The sequence below is a fragment of the Ambystoma mexicanum genome, chromosome 6q (assembly GCF_040938575.1).
Source record: "Ambystoma mexicanum isolate Mex_15411 chromosome 6q, UKY_AmexF1_1, whole genome shotgun sequence".
Taxonomy (NCBI): Eukaryota; Metazoa; Chordata; class Amphibia; order Caudata; family Ambystomatidae; genus Ambystoma; species Ambystoma mexicanum.
The window spans coordinates 1559753558-1559776221 of record NC_090937.1 but is presented as its reverse complement, the minus strand read 5'-3'; the positions used below and the strand labels follow the sequence as shown (position 1 = coordinate 1559776221).

The window sequence follows — 22664 nt, the reverse complement described above, 5'->3', positions numbered from 1 at the left end:
TGTATTTTATTTGGCAGGAGAGCTGAGAACGAAAGGTGGGGAGGGAAATGAGGGAGGAGGAACCAAACACTAATATGGAGGGGTAGGTGGACAAGGGAAAATGTTGTGCATGTGTTATTTCTATGGTATGAGACTATGAAGTCAGATGTTCGTAGACTTTTACGGATGCAAAACTAGTTGAATTAGTTGCAAAAAGTGTATAGAAGTGTTAAAAATTATTCTGGAATGTGGGAAATGGCAGAGATTTAAGGTGACACTTTGTAAATGGGACACCAATATTGCTATATTGGGTAAGTATAATTTTACTAAGTTGTAGGAAAATAGCATGCACTGGTAAAAACCCATGTAATTCACTGAAAGAAACTTTGTTAAAGGGGCATTATGGTTAAGTTGCACTAATAAAAACCTATGAAATTAAATGAAAAAACTTTGTTAAGGGTACGTTATGATTAAGTTGCACTAATAAAAACCTATGAAATTCAATTAAAAAACTTTGTTAAGGGGACGCTATGGTTAAGTTGCACTAATAAAAACTTATGAAATTCAAAGAAAAAACTTTGTTAAAGGGACGTTATGGTTAAGTTGCACTAATAAAAACCTATGAAATTCAATGAAAAAACTTTGTTAAATGGTTCCAAGTAAACCCGAAAAACCCCTGAAATTCACCAGTTATGGTAAGCTAAGCAATCATAACATGCGCCACCACCGTGCACTGCTAAGACTAACAACCACACATCAAAGATGACATCACAAATGTCATTGATGACATCACTGATGACATCACATGTCTGGCTCACTCTTTTTCCTTTACTGATATATCTAGGCCAGTAACAGTCAGGAACAAAACATTCAAAAAGTACTATATTTGTAGAATTATACTTCAAATATGTTCATACAGTAATTCACTCAGGGTCCACTCACAGCATATGAAACATATACAAAGGGGAAAACACAGACTTGGAAGACAGCCATGCTTTCTATGTATGCAGATGATTAATAAGGTTATCAACACTGTTTTATAGTTCTGTTGTTTTTTTATTACTGTACTTTCCCCGAATATGCTCATATTTGTACACATTGCACTTACTCTACTTTCTAGTCGCCATATGTGATAGTTATACATAGGGAAGTAGTAGCTTTGAAGCAGAGCAATCATTTCTGTGCATGAAGACAATCAGTTAGGTTACTTCACTTTCCCTGTATATGCTCATATTTCTATGTGTAGTTGTCTGTTTGTGTTTTGTGTGCAGTAATACAATAATGCAGTAAGTGGGTTTTATTAGGTACTTATTAAATGTTTCACAGTATGCAAAACTCTAATAAGAAAGCATTTATAATTTTTGTATTTAACATGGCAAGATTATTAATATTGCATCTCCATCATGTCTCCTTCAAACTATGCCTATGTTACTATATGTGAACCTTAGTATATTGGAAAAAACTTCACAATTCAATGCTATTTAGATTAATGCATTGCTTAATGCACTACGTACCTCATGATATTTATTCCAATGATCCTTGACACTACTTTTATTAACACTACAATAAGAATCCCATGTACAGACTTTTCATGAAAGGTAAATGCACATGTGATGTCATCAGTGATGTCATCAATGACATTTGTGATGTCATCTTTGATGTCCTGGGTGTTAGTCTTAGCAGTGCACCGTGGTGGTGCGAGTTATGGTTGCTTAGTTTACCATAACTGGTGAATTTCAGGGGTTTTTTCGGTTTTACTTGGAACCATAACGTCCCTTTAACAAAGTTTTTTCATTGAATTCTAAATATGCATGCCATTTTTTTCCACATGGAATATTTAGGTCCCCAAGTAAAAACAGTATAAAAATAAAAAAATTAATTTTCCACATGAAAACTTTTTTGTGTTTGCCAATGGGTTCTAACAGCTTTATTGACCTCGCCCTCGGACTATACCGTCGTTATGTGCCCTCATATACTGTTAAAGGATCTTGCTGCACTCTGGCCTTTATCTCATTCTTCAGGGCCCATAACTCCCAGTATAGCCCTCGGACTAGGTCTATAAATCTATATACTCAGCCAATTGTTTTGCTCTTAAAGAATCTCACTAAATCTTTAGGGCTTACCTTTTATATATTAATAACCGAAAAAAGAATAGCGCACAAACATAGTAATTTGAATCTGTCCGAAACGCACAGCAATCTTGAAAAGATTTCAAATAGTATTTTATTAGATCAAATACTGGTGTGGGATCACTCCCATCTTCCACCTGGGCCATTGGCATTACTGAAAACTACAGTCACGTGGGAGGTTCAACCATATTGAGCTTCTGTTTTATGTACTCCCGTCTTTCAGCAATCCATTTCTTACATCAATATCCCCTTAATTCTGTCTAGTGATTATACTGTAATGTTTATTAAACTTCAAATTAAGGAAAAAAAGTTTCAATAAATCTGTGTTTTTGTCTTTTCATGCAAAGAACATGTTTAAGATCTACATTGCAATTAAATAAAACATTAGTTTAGTAATAAAAGATATGCGTAGGTAGAAGTAGGTAGAAGTAGGTTCCTTTATTAGATCCTAGATACACAAGTTACAAGTACAGGAGAAGGAGAAGACCCACCAGTGTCACCACCCAGGTTGCTCTCCAACTGTAGCTCCTGGAACCTATTGGAAGGAACCTTCCATGATATGCATTCATTCCATCACTCACTCATGACATCACAGCAACAAGGTTAACACACACTGGGAAGGGAAGGGACACAAGATACTACTCACCTCCCTTTCCTACACAACATAAACCTACAAAGGAAAATGAGAAAGGGGAGAAGGGCAGGATATCACACACCTCCCTATCAATCACACAGAAGCCAGAGTGATCATATTGAAGTCAGTGAAAGATGGAGAGAAAAAGCACAGCCGGCACACTGCTATCTAGTAAGAAGTGAGGGACAGATAGACCTGAAAGAACAAACACCCCAACAGATACACAGACAGGTGACCCATGCAGACTCAATGACAGGCGAGAGAACACTCACAATGAGGACCACAACCAGCACCAACACCACCCTCTCAGCATACACACAACCTGACTAACCAAAAAACAAAATGGAAGTCACGTTAAACAGATGAACATATTACAGCAGCATGCACCATATAAATGTGTGCATGCACTGACTCATGTCAATCCAACTGCATTGTCAAATGGGAGCAGCGCAGCAGCATACACCATCTAAATGCGTGTATGCACTTACTGGTGTTATTGTCCACCTCTTTTACGTCATCATTCCAAAGTGCACCAGCGGAGCGAACAGAGCTCTCAGGCAAGCATCTTTTAAACAGTCAGGTGCTCCAAAGACATTTGCTCCCCAAATGCAGCCAATCTTTCAAACACTCGCTCGGCCTAGAGCTTGCCAAGTAATATTTATATGCAGGCTAAAGTTGGCACCAAGTTCATGTGCCTGAGTTTTTTTTTTCTCCTGCTGCTTTCTTTTTATTTGATGTTAACGTTATAAGCGTTCTGCCCAATTGAAGGTGCTTAGCCTCTTCTTCGTGTGCCCAATACTCAGGACCTTGATCATGGCGCTCTGCCCAGTTTACAGCGCCTTACCACTTATGTCCATCTTTTTCTCACTTTATGCCATGCTTACAGCGCTATATCCTCATTCTGCCGATGCCTTGGTTAAAATTATAGCACTCTCCAGCTTGAAACGCTTTACCCGTTTTTTCCTTTCAATTACAATCCAGCTCTTTTCACTTGTAGCGATATGCCCAGCTTGAAGCGCTTTAGGGTCTTGTTATGCAGGATTTCTGTAATCAATAGCACTTTGGCATTCTTGCGATGTGTTACCTTTTCTTGGTGCCATCCCTGGGTGGTGGGTCCCGCTCTCTTGGGGCGGTGGGTCCTCTCTTCAGGCTGTCCCCTTCATCAGTACCTTGACTGCATGGCGGGTTAGTTGCCAAGCCCCCTCAAGGACCACTCATTGCCAGTGTAGTAAGACAAGAACTGCAGGCTTATGTAGGCAGTAGTAGGTTCCTTTATTAGATCTTAGGTACACAAGTTACAAGTACAGGGGAAGGAGAAGACCCACTGGTCCCTCCCCCAGGTAGCTATAATATTAATAATAATAATTTGCATTTATATAGCGCTACAAACCCTCAGGCATCTGAGCGCTGCTTATTATTACCCACGGTGTGTGGTGCCCACTGTGTTACCCACGGTATGGCTATCTCCAACTGTAGCTCCTGGAACCTATTGGAAGGAACCTTCCATGGTATGCATTCATTCCATCACTCACTCACTCATGACATTACAGCAACAAGGTTAACACACACTGGGAAGAGAAGGGATACAAGATACTACAATTACCAAACATGTATTCACATATTCACTGAAAAAATACCTACAAGAGAGTAGAACGTATGTGTCCCTTAACTGCAAGAATTAGAAGAATCTAACAAAGGGTAATTTAGCATAGCATCCATAGACAGGGGACAGATCTTGTAAAAAAGCTTGTGTGCAAATGTACGGTAAGGTTGAATTGTAATCTAAATTGCAAAAATCTTTTGTGCATGAAAAGTCTATTACTTTTGAGTATAACATTTTCGGAGTTTTTGGAGAGTCTTTTATCCCTTTCTAAATTGAGAATCGTCATTGGGGAACTTTAACTCACCCCAGCGGCACAGATGTATAGAAATAGAAAAGAGACAGACCGTGGTGAAGTAACATAGTGAATTTAACTAACTTCAAGCTGGATTATAGATCCTCTCCTCTCCGCAATTCATATATTATTGAGTTCCGCTGTTGGCCAAAGAGTACAACTGGTGAGTCCTTGTGAAAAAATGACAAACATCGTTTTTTCACTTTTTCATAATAATATCAAACAAGTAGAAAGACAAGGGAAACAATCATTATGGGACTGTTATGGCCTAACAAATATGACTCCATTTTTGGCAATTCTTAACAATCCTATCCCAATTCATGCCGACTCTTAAAAACATGTGATTTGCACCTCCGGGTACTTTATCAAGGCTTTAAACATTGTGAACTCACAAAATATTATAAAACACTGTCCAGTTGTGCGCATTATTAAATCAGAGAGAAAAGTGAAATGTAGTAAAAAAGAAAGGAGATATAATGGAAAAAGGGAAAAAAGAACTTCATTAACTGTGTATACAAGAATTAAAAAAAAAACGAAATATTACTTCTTTCTATGAAACAATTTGTAATGATCATTGCAATTAAACTTGAACAATTCATTCAAATATCAGAAAAAAAACAGATCCACTGATTCAGTACCCTGGGAGTTCATCTCATTAACTGAAGGAGATGAAGGGCACGTACAGTCATTAGGGGTCTGAGTGAGTGGGAAGAATGTGCAAGAACAGAGACTTTGAAGAGTAAATGCATTCTGCCTACAGCACATAGTGTAGTGATGTTCTTCTATGATCTCCAACCATGTAAGAAACCTGGAGGACCCCATGCATTTCCCTATCCACCACCTCCATGACAGTTCATCGCTTCCTATCAAGCGGGTACAAATTACACAGAGCCTAAATATGCAGCATCAAATCATCAAATCCTCTATTACAGTAAAGGTGTGCCTTGGCACCATGGCAAATCCTGCCTTTCTGAAAAAATGTATTGAACCAAGAAGGGCAGTATTACGATACATTGGTGCATGAGGAGAGACTGTTTGCACTTGCGTAAATAGTGGTTCTGCTTGCGTAATCACCACAGCACTAGTGTTGCTACATATGCACTCTATATTTGCACTGGTGCTAATGTGCTTACTTATGAACAGACCCAAAGTATCACAATACCACCCAATGTATGTGCACTAGGGCAATGTGTGACCCATGCAAATGCTTGTAACAGAGGCACGTTTCTGTATTATTCCTCGGTAACTATACAGACATCAATTTCTGAGCATCAATGGATTAGCAGCTCTAGGGCAGTGCAAGGGTTAAGAAGGATCAGTTCCGGGCCATGAGCCCATTGCCTAACTTCACACTTTATTGCTGAACAACAGGAGTCTTCTGTGCTATTGTGATGTCATCCCTGTGAATCTGGGTTGCGCCACTTATGTACAGCATTGCGCTCCTTTCCGGCTAGCTTCTCGCTTTATAAATCCCATACATACATACATGGGGCCATCCATTATTATGAAGCCAGCTCATTGTCTACATTTTACAAAATACACCCACAGTTTCTCTCTCTCTCTAAGACTGGGCCCTAAGCTGCAAATTTAAGACTAACCATGGGTTGAAAACAGTGGTCGAAGTGTACGAAAAGAAGTAGTGGTACTATGTTCCCTGCTGGCCTGCCACTGCTCCCCACAAACCCCATTGCAACAACTCCTCCCACACACAATACACCCCTCAAACACTTGCACCACTGTTTAAGGGAACGTTCAGTGCAGTGCACTGAAAGGGAAGGTTTCAACTTCTTCCTACACTTTTATTTTAAAACAAAACCATTCCGGAACAGTTTCTTTTTATAATAAAAGTATAGGAGCTGTACTAGGTAATTTTACAAAAATAATAGGAGCACCACTCCCGACCGCTCCCGCTCACTTCGACCACTGGTTGAAAATGCCCAAACATTATGATACTTCCTTGACACTAGATCGCAATTCATCCTGCCTCACTCCTTCTGGGCTAGGAAGGGCATCGACCTGCTTGCTTTGGGTTGTCCGACTCCAGATCTTGAGGGCCGGATACATGTTGGGTTTTCGGGATATCCCTCATTAATATTCATGAGATACATTTGCATACAATGATTCTAAATGTGTACACATTTTTCCTCATGGATATTAATGAGGGATATCCTGAAAACCTGTCGGGATCCCGGCCCTCGAGGCCTGGAGTTGAACACCTCTGGGAGTAAAGTAAAAGATGTTCCACACCAGGGCTTTGCAAACTGTGACACTCCAGATGTTTTTGACTACTGACTATGCTGCCTACAGCAGATGGGAGTTGGAGTCCCAAAACATCCTGGTACCAGACACCATTTTACACAGTTTTCGGCCTGCCAGAAACAGCTACTCTGCATTGGTGTCACTCTTTATGTTGTGGTGTTAGATGGAGTACAGGTTGCTATATTTACCAGAGGGAATCATACAGTTGCACATTCCTCTCCCCCTTCATTCGAAGATTCGGCACTTCACAGATCCTTAGATATTAGCCGAAGTACAGTTGTGTTGCAAGTACTCATGGGGCATATGAATTTGCATATGTCAACAGACTTGACAAAGCCCTGGCAGTGGACACAGGGGCACATGATGAGCAGATGTTCTCTTCAGGTTTCTCTGTGACTGGGCCCCTTTGCAGCATATGGCGGGAAAACACAAAGGCTGCCTATGTCGCGAATCAAGCGTTGTGTGGCTTTTTTGGCTCGGACACAGAATGAGTAAAGTGAAATAACAATTTGTCTTGCAGTCCCTTGCCAACATCGTTATCTCATCATCTTCAGCCTCAGCTTCTCTGGCTCTCATCCAACACTGCTGCACCCTCTGATTTCCTTTGTGTGACATTTCCTCGGGCCTATGTAGCTGTTACACAAGGTACTGGGATTTAAGGGACTAATGTAGTTGTGACACAAGACACTTGGATTTAAGGACCTATGTAGCAGTGACACAAGATACTGGGATTTGAGGGACTAATGTAGCTGTGACACAAAATGCCGGGATTTAAGATACTGGGATTAAGGGACTAATGTAGCTGTGACACAAGGCACTGGGATTTAAGGGACTAATGTACCTTTGGCACAAGATACTGGGATTAACGGCCTGTGTAGCTGTGACACAAGATACTGGGATTTAAGAGACTAATGTGGCTGTGACAAAAGATACTGGGATTTAAGGGCCTATGTAGTTGTGACACAAGCAAGATACTGGGATTTAAGGGACTAATATAGCTGTGACATAAGATACTGGGATTTAAGGGCCTAATGTGGCTGTGACACAAGATACTGGGATTTAAGGGCCTATGTAGCTGTGACACAAGATACTGGAATTTAAGGGACTAATGTAGCTTTGACACAAGATACTTGGATTTAAGGGACTAATGTGGCTGTGACACAAGATAGTGGGATTTAAGGGACCAATGTGGCTATGACACACAATACTGGGATTTAAGGGTTTATGTAGCTGTGACACAAAATACTGGGATTTAAGGCACTAATGTAGCTGTGACACAAGATACTGGTATTTAAGGGACTAATGAAGCTGTGACACAAGATACTGGAATTTGAGGGACAATGTAGCTGTGGCAGAAGATAGTGAGATTTAAGGGACTAATGTGGCTGTGACACAAGATACTGGGATTTAAGGGACTAATATAGCTGTGACACAAGATACTGGGATTTAAGGGAATAATGTAGCTGTGACACAAGATACTTGGATTTAAGGGCCTGTGTAGCTGTGACACAAGATACTGGGATTTAAGAGACTAATGTGGCTGTGGCACAAGATACTGGGATTTAAGGGCCTATGTAGTTGTGACACAAGATACTGGGATTTAAGGGACTAATGTAGCTGTGACACAAGATACTGGATGTTGAGGACCAATGTGGCTGTGACACAAGATAGTGAGATTTAAGGGACTAATGTGGCTGTGACACAAGATACTGGGAGTTAAGGGACTAATGTAGCTGTGACACAAGACACTGGGATTTAAGGGACTAATGTAGCTTTGGCACAAGATACTGGGATTTAAGGGCCTGTGTAGCTGTGACACAAGATACTGGGATTTAAGATACTAATGTGGCTGTGACACAAGATACTAGGATTTAAGGGACTAATATAACTGTGACATAAGATGCTGGGATTTAAGGGCTTATGTAGCTGTGACACAAGATACTGGGATTTAAGGCACTAATGAAGCTTTGACACAAGATACTTGGATTTAAGTGACTAATGTGGCTGTGACACAAGATAGTGGGATTTAAGGGACTAATGTGGCTTTGACACACAATACTGGGATTTAAGGGCCTATGTAGCTGTGACGCAAAATACTGGGATTTAAGGCACTAATGTAGCTGTGACACAAGATACTGGGATTTAAGGGACTAATGTAGCTGTGACACAAGATACTGGAATTTGAGGGCCAATGTGGCTGTGACACAAGATACTGGGATTTAAGGGACTAATGTAGCAGTGACAAAAGATACTGGGATTTAAGGGACCAATGTAGCTTTCATACAAGATCCTGGGATTTAAGGGACTAATGTGGCTGTGGCACAAGGTACTGGGATTGAAGGGCCTATGTAGCTGTGCCACAAAATACTGGGATTTAAGGGACTAATGTGGCTGTGGCACAAGATACTGGGATTTAATGGACTAATATAGCTTTGATACAAAATCCTGGGATTTAAGGGACTAATGTGGCTGTGGCACAAGATACTGGGATTTAAGGGCATATGTAGCTGTGAAACAAGATAGTGTGATATACGGGACTAATGTAGCTTTGACACAAGATACTTGGATTTAAGGGCCAATGTAGCTGTGACATAAGATACTGGGATTTCAGCGACTAATGTGGCTGTGACACAAAATACGGGGATTTAAGGGCCTATGGAGCTGTGACACAAAATACTGGGATTGAAGGGACTAATGTAGCTGTGACACAAGATACTGGGATTTAAGGGACTAATGTCACTTTGGCACAAGATACTGGGATTTAAGGGACTAATGTAGCTGTGACACAAGATACTGGGATTCAAGGGACTAATGTGGCTGTGACATAAGATACAGGGATTTAAGGGCCTGCGTAGCTGTGACACAAGATACTGGGATTTAAGGAACTAATGTGGCTGTGACACAAGATACGGGGATTTAAGGGCATATGCAGCTGTGACACAAGATACTGGGATTTAAGGGACTAATGTAGCTTTGACACAAGATACTTGGAATTAATGGTCTAATGTTTCTTTGGCATAAGATACTGGGATTTAAGGGCCTGTGTTGCTGTGACACACGATACTGGGATTTAAGGGACTAATATAGCTGTGACACAAGACACTGGGATTTAAAGGACTAATGTAGCTTTGACACAAGATACTTGGATTTAAGGGACTAATGTGGCTGTGACACAAGATAGTGGGAATTAAGGGACTAATGTGGCTGTGACACACAATACTGGGATTTAACGGCCTATGTAGCTGTGACACAAAATACTGGGATTTAAGGCACTAATGTAGCTTTGACACAATATACTGGGATTTAAGGGACTAATGTAGCTGTGACACAAGATACTGGAATTTGAGGGCCAATGTGGCTGTGACACAAGATACTGGGATTTAAGGGACTGATGTAGCTGTGACAAAAGATACTGGGATTTAAGGGACTAATGTAGCTTTGATACACGATCATGGGATTTAAGGGACTAATGTGGCTGTGGCACAAGATACTGGGATTTAAGGGCCTATGTAGCTGTGCCACAAGATACTGGGATTTGAGGGACTAATGTGGCTGTGACACAAGATACTGGGATTTAAGGGACTTATATAGCTTTGATACAAGATCATGGGATTTAAGGGACTAATGTGGCTGTGGCACAAGATACTGGGATTTAAGGGCCTATGTAGCTGTGACACAAGATACTGGGATTTAAGGGACTAATGTAGCTTTGACACAAGATACTTGGATTTAAGGGACTAATGTGGCTTTGGCACAAGATACTGGGATTTAAGGGACTAATGTAGCTTTGGCACAAGATACTGGGATTTAAGGGACTAATGTGGCTGTGACACAAGATACTGGGATTTAAGGGCCTATGTAGCTGTAACACAAGATACATCAAGATACTGGGATTTAAGGGCCTATGTAGCTGTAACACAAGATACATGGATTTAAGGGACAAATGTGGCTGTGACCCAAGTAATTTTCTAATACAGTAATGGCGTAGCTTTGCCACAAGATACTTTTAAATAAGTTACACATGTAGCTCTTGCCATCAACTCAATTTATGAGTCAATTTAGGCATGGATGGCAACCAATTTGCTTGCCATCATCTCTGACAAAACCAAGCTCCTGATCCTTGCCTCAAGACAAAGACTAAAGAAACTCCACACTGACTATAAGAATTACATCATCGCTGGTAGTGAAATTACAGTGGCTAGGAGTGTCAAAACATTAGGTGTGATTCTTGATGCTGAGCTGTCTATGAGACTAGAGGTTGCTCACATTTGGGCCAGTTGTGGCTACAATCCCAAACTATTAAATTACAGTTGTCCATACATCTCACACAGCAACAGATCCATGCTCGCCACTTCTTGTGAACTCACGTCTAGATTACTGCAGTAGCCTATTGCTGTGTACATCACAAGCTAACATCAGGGCACTCCAAGTCTCTCAAAATGTTGCCGTCCGGGCAATCCATGCGTTAGCCCAAAGAGATCATATCACTGAAGCCAGGTGGTAGCTTCATTGGCTCTACATAAAACATTGGGCCTCAGTATGAGTGTGGCAGTCTGAAAACAAGGGTGCCAGTAAGCTTGTTTCCGGCCCGCCACACTACAAGTCTGCCTGCAGGGCTAATTGCACCTGGCAGGTCTGACCCTTAGCAATGGTGCCTGTGCTTCCGAGTCCACATTCCCGGGGAGTCCTATAAAACGGGAATGCAGACTTACCAAATCCAACGCCTGACTTCCTGCACTGCCGGGACTTGTAATATCTGGTGGCACCGGCAAGTCAGGTGCCGGAAACAGTGTTTCGGGGTTGGCGGCAAAACTCGCTGGTGGCACCAGTGGGTTACCGCGACCTCGTAATGAGGCCCAATGTGAACCTACAAGTGCCAGCACTACGAGGCGCCTCAATATCTTATGAATAGCCTCAAAGTTGCCAATTCTTACCGCACCCTTTGGTCACAATATCCATACAAGCTGGTGTAACCCAGATTTAAGCTCATTAGATTTTGTGAAACCATCTTTCTTTGATGTCCAGGCACCTTCAGCCTGGAATGAGCTCCAACTGTTCGTGAGATTGGCAAAATCCCTGAAAACATTTGGAAATTGACAAAGTCCCACTTATTCAACCTAAAACAAGAATAAAAACCCATCAACCAGGCTCCCATCGTTCCCATCTACTGCGCTGCTCTGCTACTTTGTTGTTTGTCTTGTTTATGTTCTGTGTGTGCACTGAGATGCATGGGTGAGCTGCGCTATATAAGAATTAAAATAAATAAATGAGGTAAATTGAGGTAAATCACTAATGTAGCTTGGCCAGCAGAATAACATCAAATTTCAGCAGACCACGACGATAATGGGGGCTGTGGTGCTAGTGATGTGGCCTCTCCAAAGCATTTGGTACTTTAGACCATGTCATTCTGCTTCAAAGACTAACTAGAGTGTCTACTTAATGATGTTCCAAGACAATAAAAAAAATAATACGTTGTCAATTTTACATAGCGCTTTGCATTTGGATTCCTTCTGTCTTCAATGGCTATAATAGTAGTTGTTATTTCCCAATTTAATATTACTGAAGTAGATTACCTTGGAAGGACGTGTCAGCTCTACAGATATTTGAAAATGTGATTGTAGGTTGTACACAGATATCAGAGAACGTGCTTCACTTGCAAAGCTATCTTAAAAGCAGAGACCAGTCTGTGAGATTAAAAAAGACGATTCATCATTAGAATTGGTCGTTATCTTCGGGGTCATAAAGAGATCCTTATTGTTCCCAGGTCATTTGTTTATCCATAATCTGGCTGATTTACGATGGCCTGATGATGCCCACCGGCACGTGGGGTGCTCATTCTACTCCACAGAAACACTAGCAGGCGGGATGGCCACGGCATGTGAGCCTGAAGTAGATGAATGGTAATACATTGTGCCTGAAGGTCCCCACAACAGGATCAAGATCTGCAACAAGCTATTTGCTTGGCTGTATACTATTTGACCATTTCACAATTGATCTTGGGAGAATTGACCTCGATAGAATTGACCTAATTTAGAAGGTCAATTAGGACATATATGCAGGGGGAAACCCCCCGCAACCCCTCACCCAATCCAAAACTCCCCACAACCCCCACCTAATCCCCTTATATTATTTATAATCCAAAACCAACCCAATACATATATACAATAACTAAAATAATATAAAGGTCAATTGTGCAGAAGGTCAATTAGGACCATTATAATTAGGTCAATTGTGCAAAAGGTCAATTGTAAAAGGTCAATTTGGGTAATACCATCTGCTTAAGGGGTACCAATCAGTGAACCCTAACATTTTGAAAGTCTCTGAACTAAAAGATTGGTGGAATATTTCTGAATTCAAGATTATTCCTGAAGCAAATATTTATGAACGTTTCCCCAGAGAGAACGTCCTGTTAAAATACCTGATGATGGGTTTTTCATCAAAACACAAGTTAATTACCCTCTTATAAAGCGTGATATCTGTGCAGCGAGGCCAACATTATTGGTAGAAGGGCGCTATATAAGACCACTTTACATTACATTAAATGATACATCCATAAATTCCTCTGTTCAGCTGAGCTACCTCAAGCTGCAGAATCTAATATAGCAATCATCCCTGTGTTGGGGACACACGTGGCTGGTAATGACCAACCAGCCCGAGCCTAGGCAGGCCCAGGGGAAGCGAGGGCCTTGACGAGAGCTGTGGGTCATTACCGGCTGTGTCCAGCCTTCAACAGAGGGGTGATAGCTATTCACACAATGGTGCTTTCCTGGGGTGCAAATAGTTTAATGTTTATTATGGGAGATGGGCTCTGCGTGTATTGCGCAAGACCAATGTCTGTTAAAAAAAAACAAGATGGCCGCTGCCATAAGAAAAGGAACATAGTCCCTTTTCCATTTCCATGGCGGCCGTGGGCGGGAGGAGTGCTGGGACCGGAGCGCAAAACTCCAGTCTAGCAGGTAAATGGGGAGGAATGGAGGTGTAGGAAAAGGGAGCGGAAAGTCTTTGAGGGTGGGGTTGTGGGGAGGTAACATGGAGAGGTTCCCTGTTGCCTGCTCCAGAATTAGGATGACTGTGTGTTCTCGCCAGCATTTCCAGCCACCTGACTGGCTGAGCGCCCTTACCGGGGTGCAAATGTAATTCGGTCATTTGTGAACTGAGCCTCAAATCAGTTCCATAAGTGTCTAGCTCTCTGATACAATCCCATGAGAAACCTTCCTAACTGCTCTGGAGAATCTGCAGAACAGAGATCTTAAAGTATGAAAGTTTGACCCATTGCTGATAAAAAATTGGTAATATATAATTCATCAATTTTGATTCAAATACTATCTTGAAATTTGTATCCAATTTTTGGTATCTTTTCTGAACATCTTTCAATATCCTTGAGTAATAAGACTTTAATTTAAAATGCAGATTCTCAAAAAGATCCCTTTAATCCACTGTATATTGATGATGTACTTCAGAAGAGGTTTAATGCATGGCTCTACATATCATGATCGAAGGGAATGTATTCCAGACGCAGCTATTTGGAAACATTCCCTTCTTTCTTCAAAGAACTTTTCCCATTCAACAACCAACAAATGCCCTATTCTAATTTCACATTGCTGGTAGTAGGAGATTTTTCATTGTTTTTTTCACACCCACCATAATATTGATGGCGAATGGTAAACACGCACTAATGCTCCCGCCGCAAGAATGTGAAGCAGACAGACTATCCCAAACGAGAGGGAAACAGGTATTTGGTTGGTTGTGGTATTCTTGAGAGCCGTCAATCTTGGGTTGATAAAGCTGTGTCTAAAAAGGTGATTCCCTATAAGAAAATAACAATTTCCTCGAATGGGACAAAAAGCAAGCTTTGTAGTGAATCTCTGAGTGGCTCTGATCTAGAGGGGAGCTCCTAGTGATGGCTGCAGGGTGACTTTTTAGCTGAAATTACCTATTCTTTAAAACATTTGTAATAACTTATTAGCAATTTACTCTATGCATAGATAAGAGTGAAACTCAGCTATGATTTTTTTTCAGTGATCCCGACTCTTGGTTCCATTTCCTGGTTTAAGGCGTTGCTAGCTAGGGTTGGTCTGTGGGGGCTATACCCACAGGTCTTTTGGTTGTAGCCCCGCATAGAAGCGCAGGGACTAGAACCAAAAGGCTAGCTAGCACCGAGTCCCAACAGCTGCAACATTTGCATAGCCCTGCATCTTTTCCAGACCTAGTAGCGCCCCTCGAAAATGCAAATTGAGGTTTAGGGTTTGTTCAATGAGTCTGATGACAATCTTTCATTGTTTCAGGACCTCTCAATGAAGACGGAGCTGGAGGCTGTGAATGGAAAGAAGATCCAAGCACTGGAGGTGTTTGCGCACGCCCTCCGCTTCTTCAAGCAGCATGCCATGCAGGTAATTAATTGTGTGTGCCAATCACTCCAGTGTCAAGCCTGTTTAAACTTCTTTGCACTATCTTTTTGAAAGGATCGGCTTTTTATGAGTACCTGGCGAGGGGGGTGTGGCGGCCTCCAAGCCAATGAGGAGACTCGGAGCAGGGTCTTTACCACACCGGAAAGACCCTGCTCCGAGTCTCCTCAGAGCTGGAGGCCGCCATCTTCCTTCACCGGGTTCTACAGGTAAGCGCGCTTCCTGCGCCCCTGCGTCCCATCTCCCACCCCCCTTTTCCACACAACAAGACACCGTCCACCCACTCCTCACTTACCTTCAGCATCCATTTCCATTGGCTGCGCCAGGAACAGTAGTGTTCCCGGCACAGCTCCGACATCAGCATGGCCGCCATGGAAATGGAGAAGGAACTACTTATAGTCTCTTCTCCCCGATCCATGGCAGCCATTTGTTTTCTTTTTGTTTTTACTTTTAGAGTTACGAAACGCAACTTATAAAATATTAGTACCCCAGTACAACGTGCCAGGATACTAACAGCAATAAATCCCCTTGCTGAGGGGGTAGAGGGGTCATTACCACTTCAGGGGAGGGGGAGAGGGAAAGACGAGGAGAAGCTTCCAGAATTTAAGGAGATCTGGCTAAAAATGGAGAGGGGCGGGAAGGCCATTCCAGAGGAAGGCTCCAGCCGAAGAGAGAGATCTACCCCCCCCCCCCCGCTCTCTGCTTAGAGAAGCTTGTGACTGGCAGAGAGTTAGAGCTAGAAGACCGAAGAACTCTAGCAGAGAGGTACTTAGGGAGAGAGGGTTGGATGTAGTGCGGTCCCAGGCCCCAGAAAGCATTGAATATGCAAAGGTGGCTTCCCTCCAATCACGTAGGCCATCCTTTCTTTTGCAGGAAGGTGCTCTTTGAGAATTAGTGGGTCTACAAGCAGTCTGTGCTGGGAGCGTTTTGTGGTCATTACATACTTCATCACATCCTGTACCCAGCATTTTTAATGAATTGGTGACATGTCCTCTACAGATCCCAATGTCTGTGCCCTATCCTGGCAGTGGCGTGTCCAGGGAGTAGCCTGGGGTGGCACGTGCTACTCATGGAATCTGATATGCCACCCAATGTGGCGCGCCATTTTCCTACACTATGAACATTACGGTTTATGGTCTTTTCAACAAAAACAGTTCATCAAAAAGGAAATACATCGAAGGAAATGCATCAAATGTAAATGCATGGAATTGCTATCTTTTACATGTAAAAGTATATATCCATCGAAATTTGTCCATCGAATATAGGAATGGAACATTTTCGATGAATATGTCCTTTTAAATGTAAAAGATAGCATTTCCATGCATTTATTTTACACGTCAAAACATTACATGGAGCTGTCCAGTGCTGAAAACCTCAAAGTATTTTGACAATGGCCAGCTTCATGTAATGTTTTAGTGTTTATTATTTAATGGGGGGGTTCCCTCCAACCCCCCCCCCAACTCCCAAGGGCACCCCCTAATCCAACCCTAAACCTAACCCAACCCTAAGCCTAACCCTAGCCTAACCCAACCCTAACTCTTGTCCTAACCCTATTTCGAACCCTTGCCCTAACCTTAACCATATTTCGAACCCTTGCCCTAACCTTAACCTAAGCCTAAAATCCATTGAAATCCATCGAATTTTATTCAATGAAAATGCATTTCGATGAAACGTATTTTCAATGAATAAAATTGATGGAAATTAATATGATGAATTCAATTTCGATGGGAAGTCCAGATACCAATCATCATGTGTGTGCGTGCACTCATACTTCATGCCACCTCTGCATAAGTCAGAGCCCCCCACCCCACTTGGCCCACCCCAGTCAAAAGAGTCTGGGCACGCCACTGGCTCCTGGCTCATCAATGGGTATTTATGGTATTTATGTCTCTAGCAACTATAACCAGGCCGGAGCTCAATTATTTTAACTGTACCATGAAATGAACTCCACTTAATGTAGTCCAGTGGGTTGGGCATTCATGAGTGAGATTGTTTGCAACCTACCAGCAGGGCTCATCCTACTTCAGCCCTTCCTAAATAAATGGAGTAGCAATATGTTGCCTAATAGGCACACCTGTTAATGAAAGTATTATCAAGGCCCACAGCTGTGGCATTCTCATTAGCACATACAGAAGCAACTCTTACTACCGCATCTGCACGGTACGGGCCATTTCTCCTACTTAAATTCTATCAACATATTCTGGATTTAAAATGTTAAGAAAATGGTACACTATTTATTTGGAAAAATAACGGCATGATCAAATATAGTAATAAACACTGTTATATTTTCTCCTTGGTAAAATGAAATGTGATATGTGCTACCCACTACTCCCACTGTGAAATTGGTTCCCTCCTACTCCCACTGGGATATTTGCTTCCCACTACTCCCACTGTGGTATTTGCTTCCCACTACTCCCACTGTGATATTTGCATCCCACTGTGACATATGCTTCTTTGTAAATGACAATGTGATATTTGTTCCCCACAGCTCACAATGTGGTATTTGCTCCCTAATACTCCCACTGTGATAATTGATCCTGAAAAACTGGAAATATATTATTTTCTCCCTTCTAGTCTGACTGTAGTATTTGTTCCCCGGTAACCTTACTGTTACATTTGCTCCTGAGCAGTGCGTTATTTGCTCCCAACTACTCCCACTGTGTGATATTTGCTCCCTGATACTCTCATTGTGCAAGGTGATCCTTGTTAAAGGGCAATATATTTATCTTCCCCCTGCTACTCCTTACTAGTCCAACTGTCATGTTTGCTCCTCGCTATTCCTACTTGGATTTTTGCACCCTGCTACTCCCAGTGTTTTATTTGCTCACCAGTAAAGGGTAATGTGATATTTGCTCCCCTCTACATCTGGTGTGATATTAGCTTCTTGGTTAATGGTAATCTGATAGTTGCTCCTTACTATCCATGCATCTAACTACACTTTATTAGTTACACTGAACACAACAATCCTCGGTTGGTGGCAATGTGATATTTGCTCCCCGCTATCCATGAATCTCACTACACCTTAAGAGTTACACTGACGCAACAATCATTGGCTGATGGCCATGTAATATTTGCTCCTTGCCATCCGTGCATCTTACTACACTTAACAGTTGCACTGGCACAACAATCCTTGGTTGATGGCAATGCGATATTTAATGACTGCAATCTATGCATCTCACTACACCTTAATAGTGATATTTGCTCCCTGCCATCCATGCATCTCACTGCACCTTAACAGTTACACTGATAGGACAATCCTTGGATGATGGCAATGCAATATTTAATGCTTGCAATCTATGCATCTCACTACACCTTAACAGTTACACTGACACAACAATCTTTGGCTGATGGCCTTGTGATAATTGCTCCCCGCCATCCATGCATCTCACTGCACCTTAAGAGTTACACTGACACAACAATCCTTGGCTGATGGCCTTGTGATATTTGCTCCCCGCCATCCATGCATCTCGCTGCACCTTAACAGTCACACTGACACAACAATCCTTGGCTGATGGCCATGTGATATTTGCTCCCTCCCATTCATGCATCTCGCAGCACCTTAACAGTTACACTGAACACAACAATCCTTGGTTGATGGCAATACGATATTTAATTCTTGTAATCTATGCATATCAATGCACCATAACAGTTACACTGACACAACAATCCTTGGTTGATGGCAATGTGATATTTAATGCTTGCAATCTATGCATCTCACTGCGCCTTAACAGTTACACTGACGCAACAATCCTTGGTTGATGGCAATGCGATATTTAATGCCTGCAATCTATGCATATCGCCGCACCATAACAGTTACACTGACACAACAATCCTTGGTTGATGGCAATACCATATTTAATTCCTGCAATCTATGCATCTCACTGTACCTTAACAGTTACACTGACACAACAATCAGAATCATGATAAAGCAGAGACAAAGCACACACAAACTGAGGGCACTCACAACCCAGTCTTACAGTGAAAGCAAGTACCCACAGCCCAAAACACAAGAGAATTAGACTTAGATGTACCATAAAATATATTGACAAAGTACACAACATGAATACCCATGTCAGAATACAATTTAGGTACGTTCAAACAGACTACGTTACAAAACACCTAGGAAGGTAATTTGACACACATTACTTATTTACCTACGATCTGCATTAATCAGCATAACAGCAGAACAGCCTCCTCCCTCTGTACCTGCTGGTATGCAGTGGTTTCTCCGTCATAATATTAAAAGTGGTAAATTGGGTCGTGTCTTTTTGTTCGTAGTGCTGTGATAGGATAAGGGGGAAGGAGGCTGGCAGTGTGGTGCAAGGGTGGACATGTGTAGAGACCCCATCATAAGACGTACACAAATGGCTTGAAAATGCAACAATCAAATAGGCATGAGCAAACGTACCACTTTTAATATTATGCCAGTGAAATCATGATGAGCCGCACTTACTAACCACACTTAACCCATTCCCTTGCAAATCACAAAGCGGCAAGAGACCATCAAAGTGACAGCAGTGTCCCATATAAAATTACAAAGCGGCAAGAGACCACCGAAATGACAGCAGTGTGCTATATAAAATCACAAAGCGGCAAGAGACCATCAAAGTGACAGCAGCGTCCTATATAAAATCACAAAGCGGCAAGAGACCATCGAAATGACAGCAGTGTGCTATATAAAATCACAAAGCGGCAAGAGCCCATCAAAATGACAGCAGCGTGCTATATAAAATCACAAAGCGGCAAGAGACCATCAAAGTGACAGCAGCGTCCTATATAAAATCACAAAGCGGCAAGAGACCATCGAAATGACAGCAGTGTGCTATATAAAATCACAAAGCGGCAAGAGACCACCAAAATGACAGCAGTGTGCTATATAAAATCACAAAGCGGCAAGAGACCATGAAAATGACAGCAGTGTGCTATATAAAATCACAAACAAAATGACAGCAGTGTCCTATATAAAATCACAAAGTGGCAAGAGACCATAGAATTGACAGCAGTGTGCTATATAAACACAACAGCATAACATAACATGAATTGTGCACTGTTCCCTTGTATTGCATTTCACCAGTGTGACTGAGGAGTTTGAATGATTTTCTTTTTCACAATTCTGAAGCTTGACACATCGCTTACCTGCTTTGCACTTGCTCACACCATAACCCTTTAGTCGACCATCTTCATTAGTGATCAGTGCGGCGATTTCCAAGTCTCGTCACTTCTCACCAAGGGGGAACCCTTTCCTATGAGGCTAGAGAGGTGAGGGTGCTACCCAAGAGCCCTCCTAGGGGTGGTAATATGCGGCAGGACCTCAGACGAGGGATCTCCCCTCTTGGGGATAATGATGATAACCTGTATCACCACCTATACAACCCGACCATCACCAGAAAGCCCATTACACCACCACCCTCTGCTTCCTCTCTTGATAGTACAACCATGTACTATTGCAATACACAGAATGTGCTTTATGTACCATAAGAGCACACGGAACATCAAGAATACACAATATGCAAGTACTGACATGAGGTGGCACACAGGAGGCATGGAGAGTGGCAAGAGATCACTGGCAGCCGGTGCTGATGTTACGCTGGGATAGAGACAGCCCTATACAATAGAAACAGAAGAAGGACTCAATGTCTTCCTTTTTCGAGGTTCCCAGGAGTTTCGAATCCCATGTGCAAGAAGAACAGGCTGTGCAGCCGACGCCAGCAAGAGGCTGTGGGAGTCAGCGGGAGCGGACCCCACTGCCAGGCCTGGAGAGAAAAGTGGTGGTGTGACCTTATCAAGGTGGACATTTCAGTCCAAAAACAGCACCGCGATCGTGAGAAGTGGGACTGCCAAACAGAAGGTGAAGAAAGGGCAAAGCTGCCGAGGTGAAGCCCCATCCCAGAAAGAACCAGCATGGTGCACGCCCCCGCAGGAAGGTAAAGGCAGGCACAGGAGACCTGGTGAGGATGCCGGGGTGGCAGAGTGAAGAGTGCTTTCAAGGAGTGTTTCCTCCTCTCAGTGGCAGTCACAGGACCGCAACCAAAGCACAAGTGAAGAGTCTATCCAAGGAGTGCTTCTTCATCACAGTGGCAGTCATAAGACCACTGACTCAAACCCAAGTGAAAAGTGCATCAGACGAGTATTTCCTCATTGCAGTGGCAGTCATAAGAGCACTGGCCCAAAGCCACATGAAGAGTGCATCAGAAGAGTGTTTGCTCGTCGCAGCGGCAGACAGAACACCACTAACCCAATGTCCCCCGTCCCAGTGGTAAGAACAAGGCCACTGGTGGAAGGAATTGTAACTTGGACCTCTGGAGCAATCTCCCTTATCCCTGTTACAGTACCAAGGCTACTGAAGAAAGGATATTTGCAGCATATTGGAGACGTGATCTCCCTCATCATAATCGTTGAGATGAAATTAATTCTAAGGAAAGCCAAAGAGGAAAGATTCCTCACAGGAACAAGACAAATCTGACCTTTAGAAACGTTCCCAAAAAAGCCCAAAGAGAGCTACAAGGTTTGCAGAAGGGAGGCATTCTCCTGGTGATCCAAGGACTGACGACAGAGGCATGCCAGGAGAAGGGAGTCATTCTCCTGGTGGTCCAAGGACTGACGGCAGAGGCATGCCAGGAGAAGGGAGGTATTCTCCTGGTGATCCAAGGACTGACGACAGAGGCATGCCGGGAGAAGGGAGGTATTCTCCTGGTGATCCAAGCACTGACGGCAGAGGCATGCAAGGAGAAGGGAGGTATTCTCCTGGTGATCCAAGGACTGACAACAGAGGTATGCCAGGCGAAGGGAGGCATTCTCCTGGTGATCCAAGGGCTGACGACAGAGGCATGCCAGGGGAAGGGAGGTATTCTCCCGGTGATCCAAGCCCTGACAGCAGAGGCATGCCAGGAGAATGCCTCCCTTCTCCTGGCATGCCTCCGACAGAGGCATGCCAGGGGAAGGGAGGTATTCTCCTGGTGATCCAAGCCCTGACAGCAGAGGCATGCCAGGAGAAGGGAGGCATTCTCCTGGTGATCCAAGGACTGACAACAGAGGTATGCCAGGCGAAGGGAGGCATTCTCCTGGTGATCCAAGGACTGACGACAGGGGCATGCCAGGAGAAGGCAGGTATTCCCCTGGTGATCCAAGGACTGACGACAGAAGCATGCCAGGAGAAGGGAGGTATTCTCCTGGTGATCCAAGCACTGATGGCAGAGGCATGCCAGGAGAAGGGAGTCATTCTCCTGGTGATCCAAGGAATGACAACAGAGGTATGCCAGGCGAAGGGAGGCATTCTCCTGGTGATCCAAGGACTGACGACAGAGGCATGCCAGGAGAAGGCAGGTATTCCCCTGGTGATCCAAGGACTGACGACAGAGGCATG

At 43.0% G+C, this 22664-nt stretch overlaps 1 protein-coding gene across 3 annotated transcripts in view; it reads left to right on the top strand.

The window, feature by feature from the left end:
• HSPA12B (heat shock protein family A (Hsp70) member 12B) overlaps nt 1-22664 on the top strand; it is a 393296-nt gene that overhangs the window by 186787 nt on the left and 183845 nt on the right. For all 3 annotated transcript variants that reach the window (XM_069632262.1, XM_069632263.1, XM_069632264.1), the window contains one exon: nt 15182-15286. In XM_069632262.1, coding sequence (XP_069488363.1) covers nt 15182-15286 — 105 coding nt within the window. The remainder of the gene's footprint in view (nt 1-15181; nt 15287-22664) is intronic.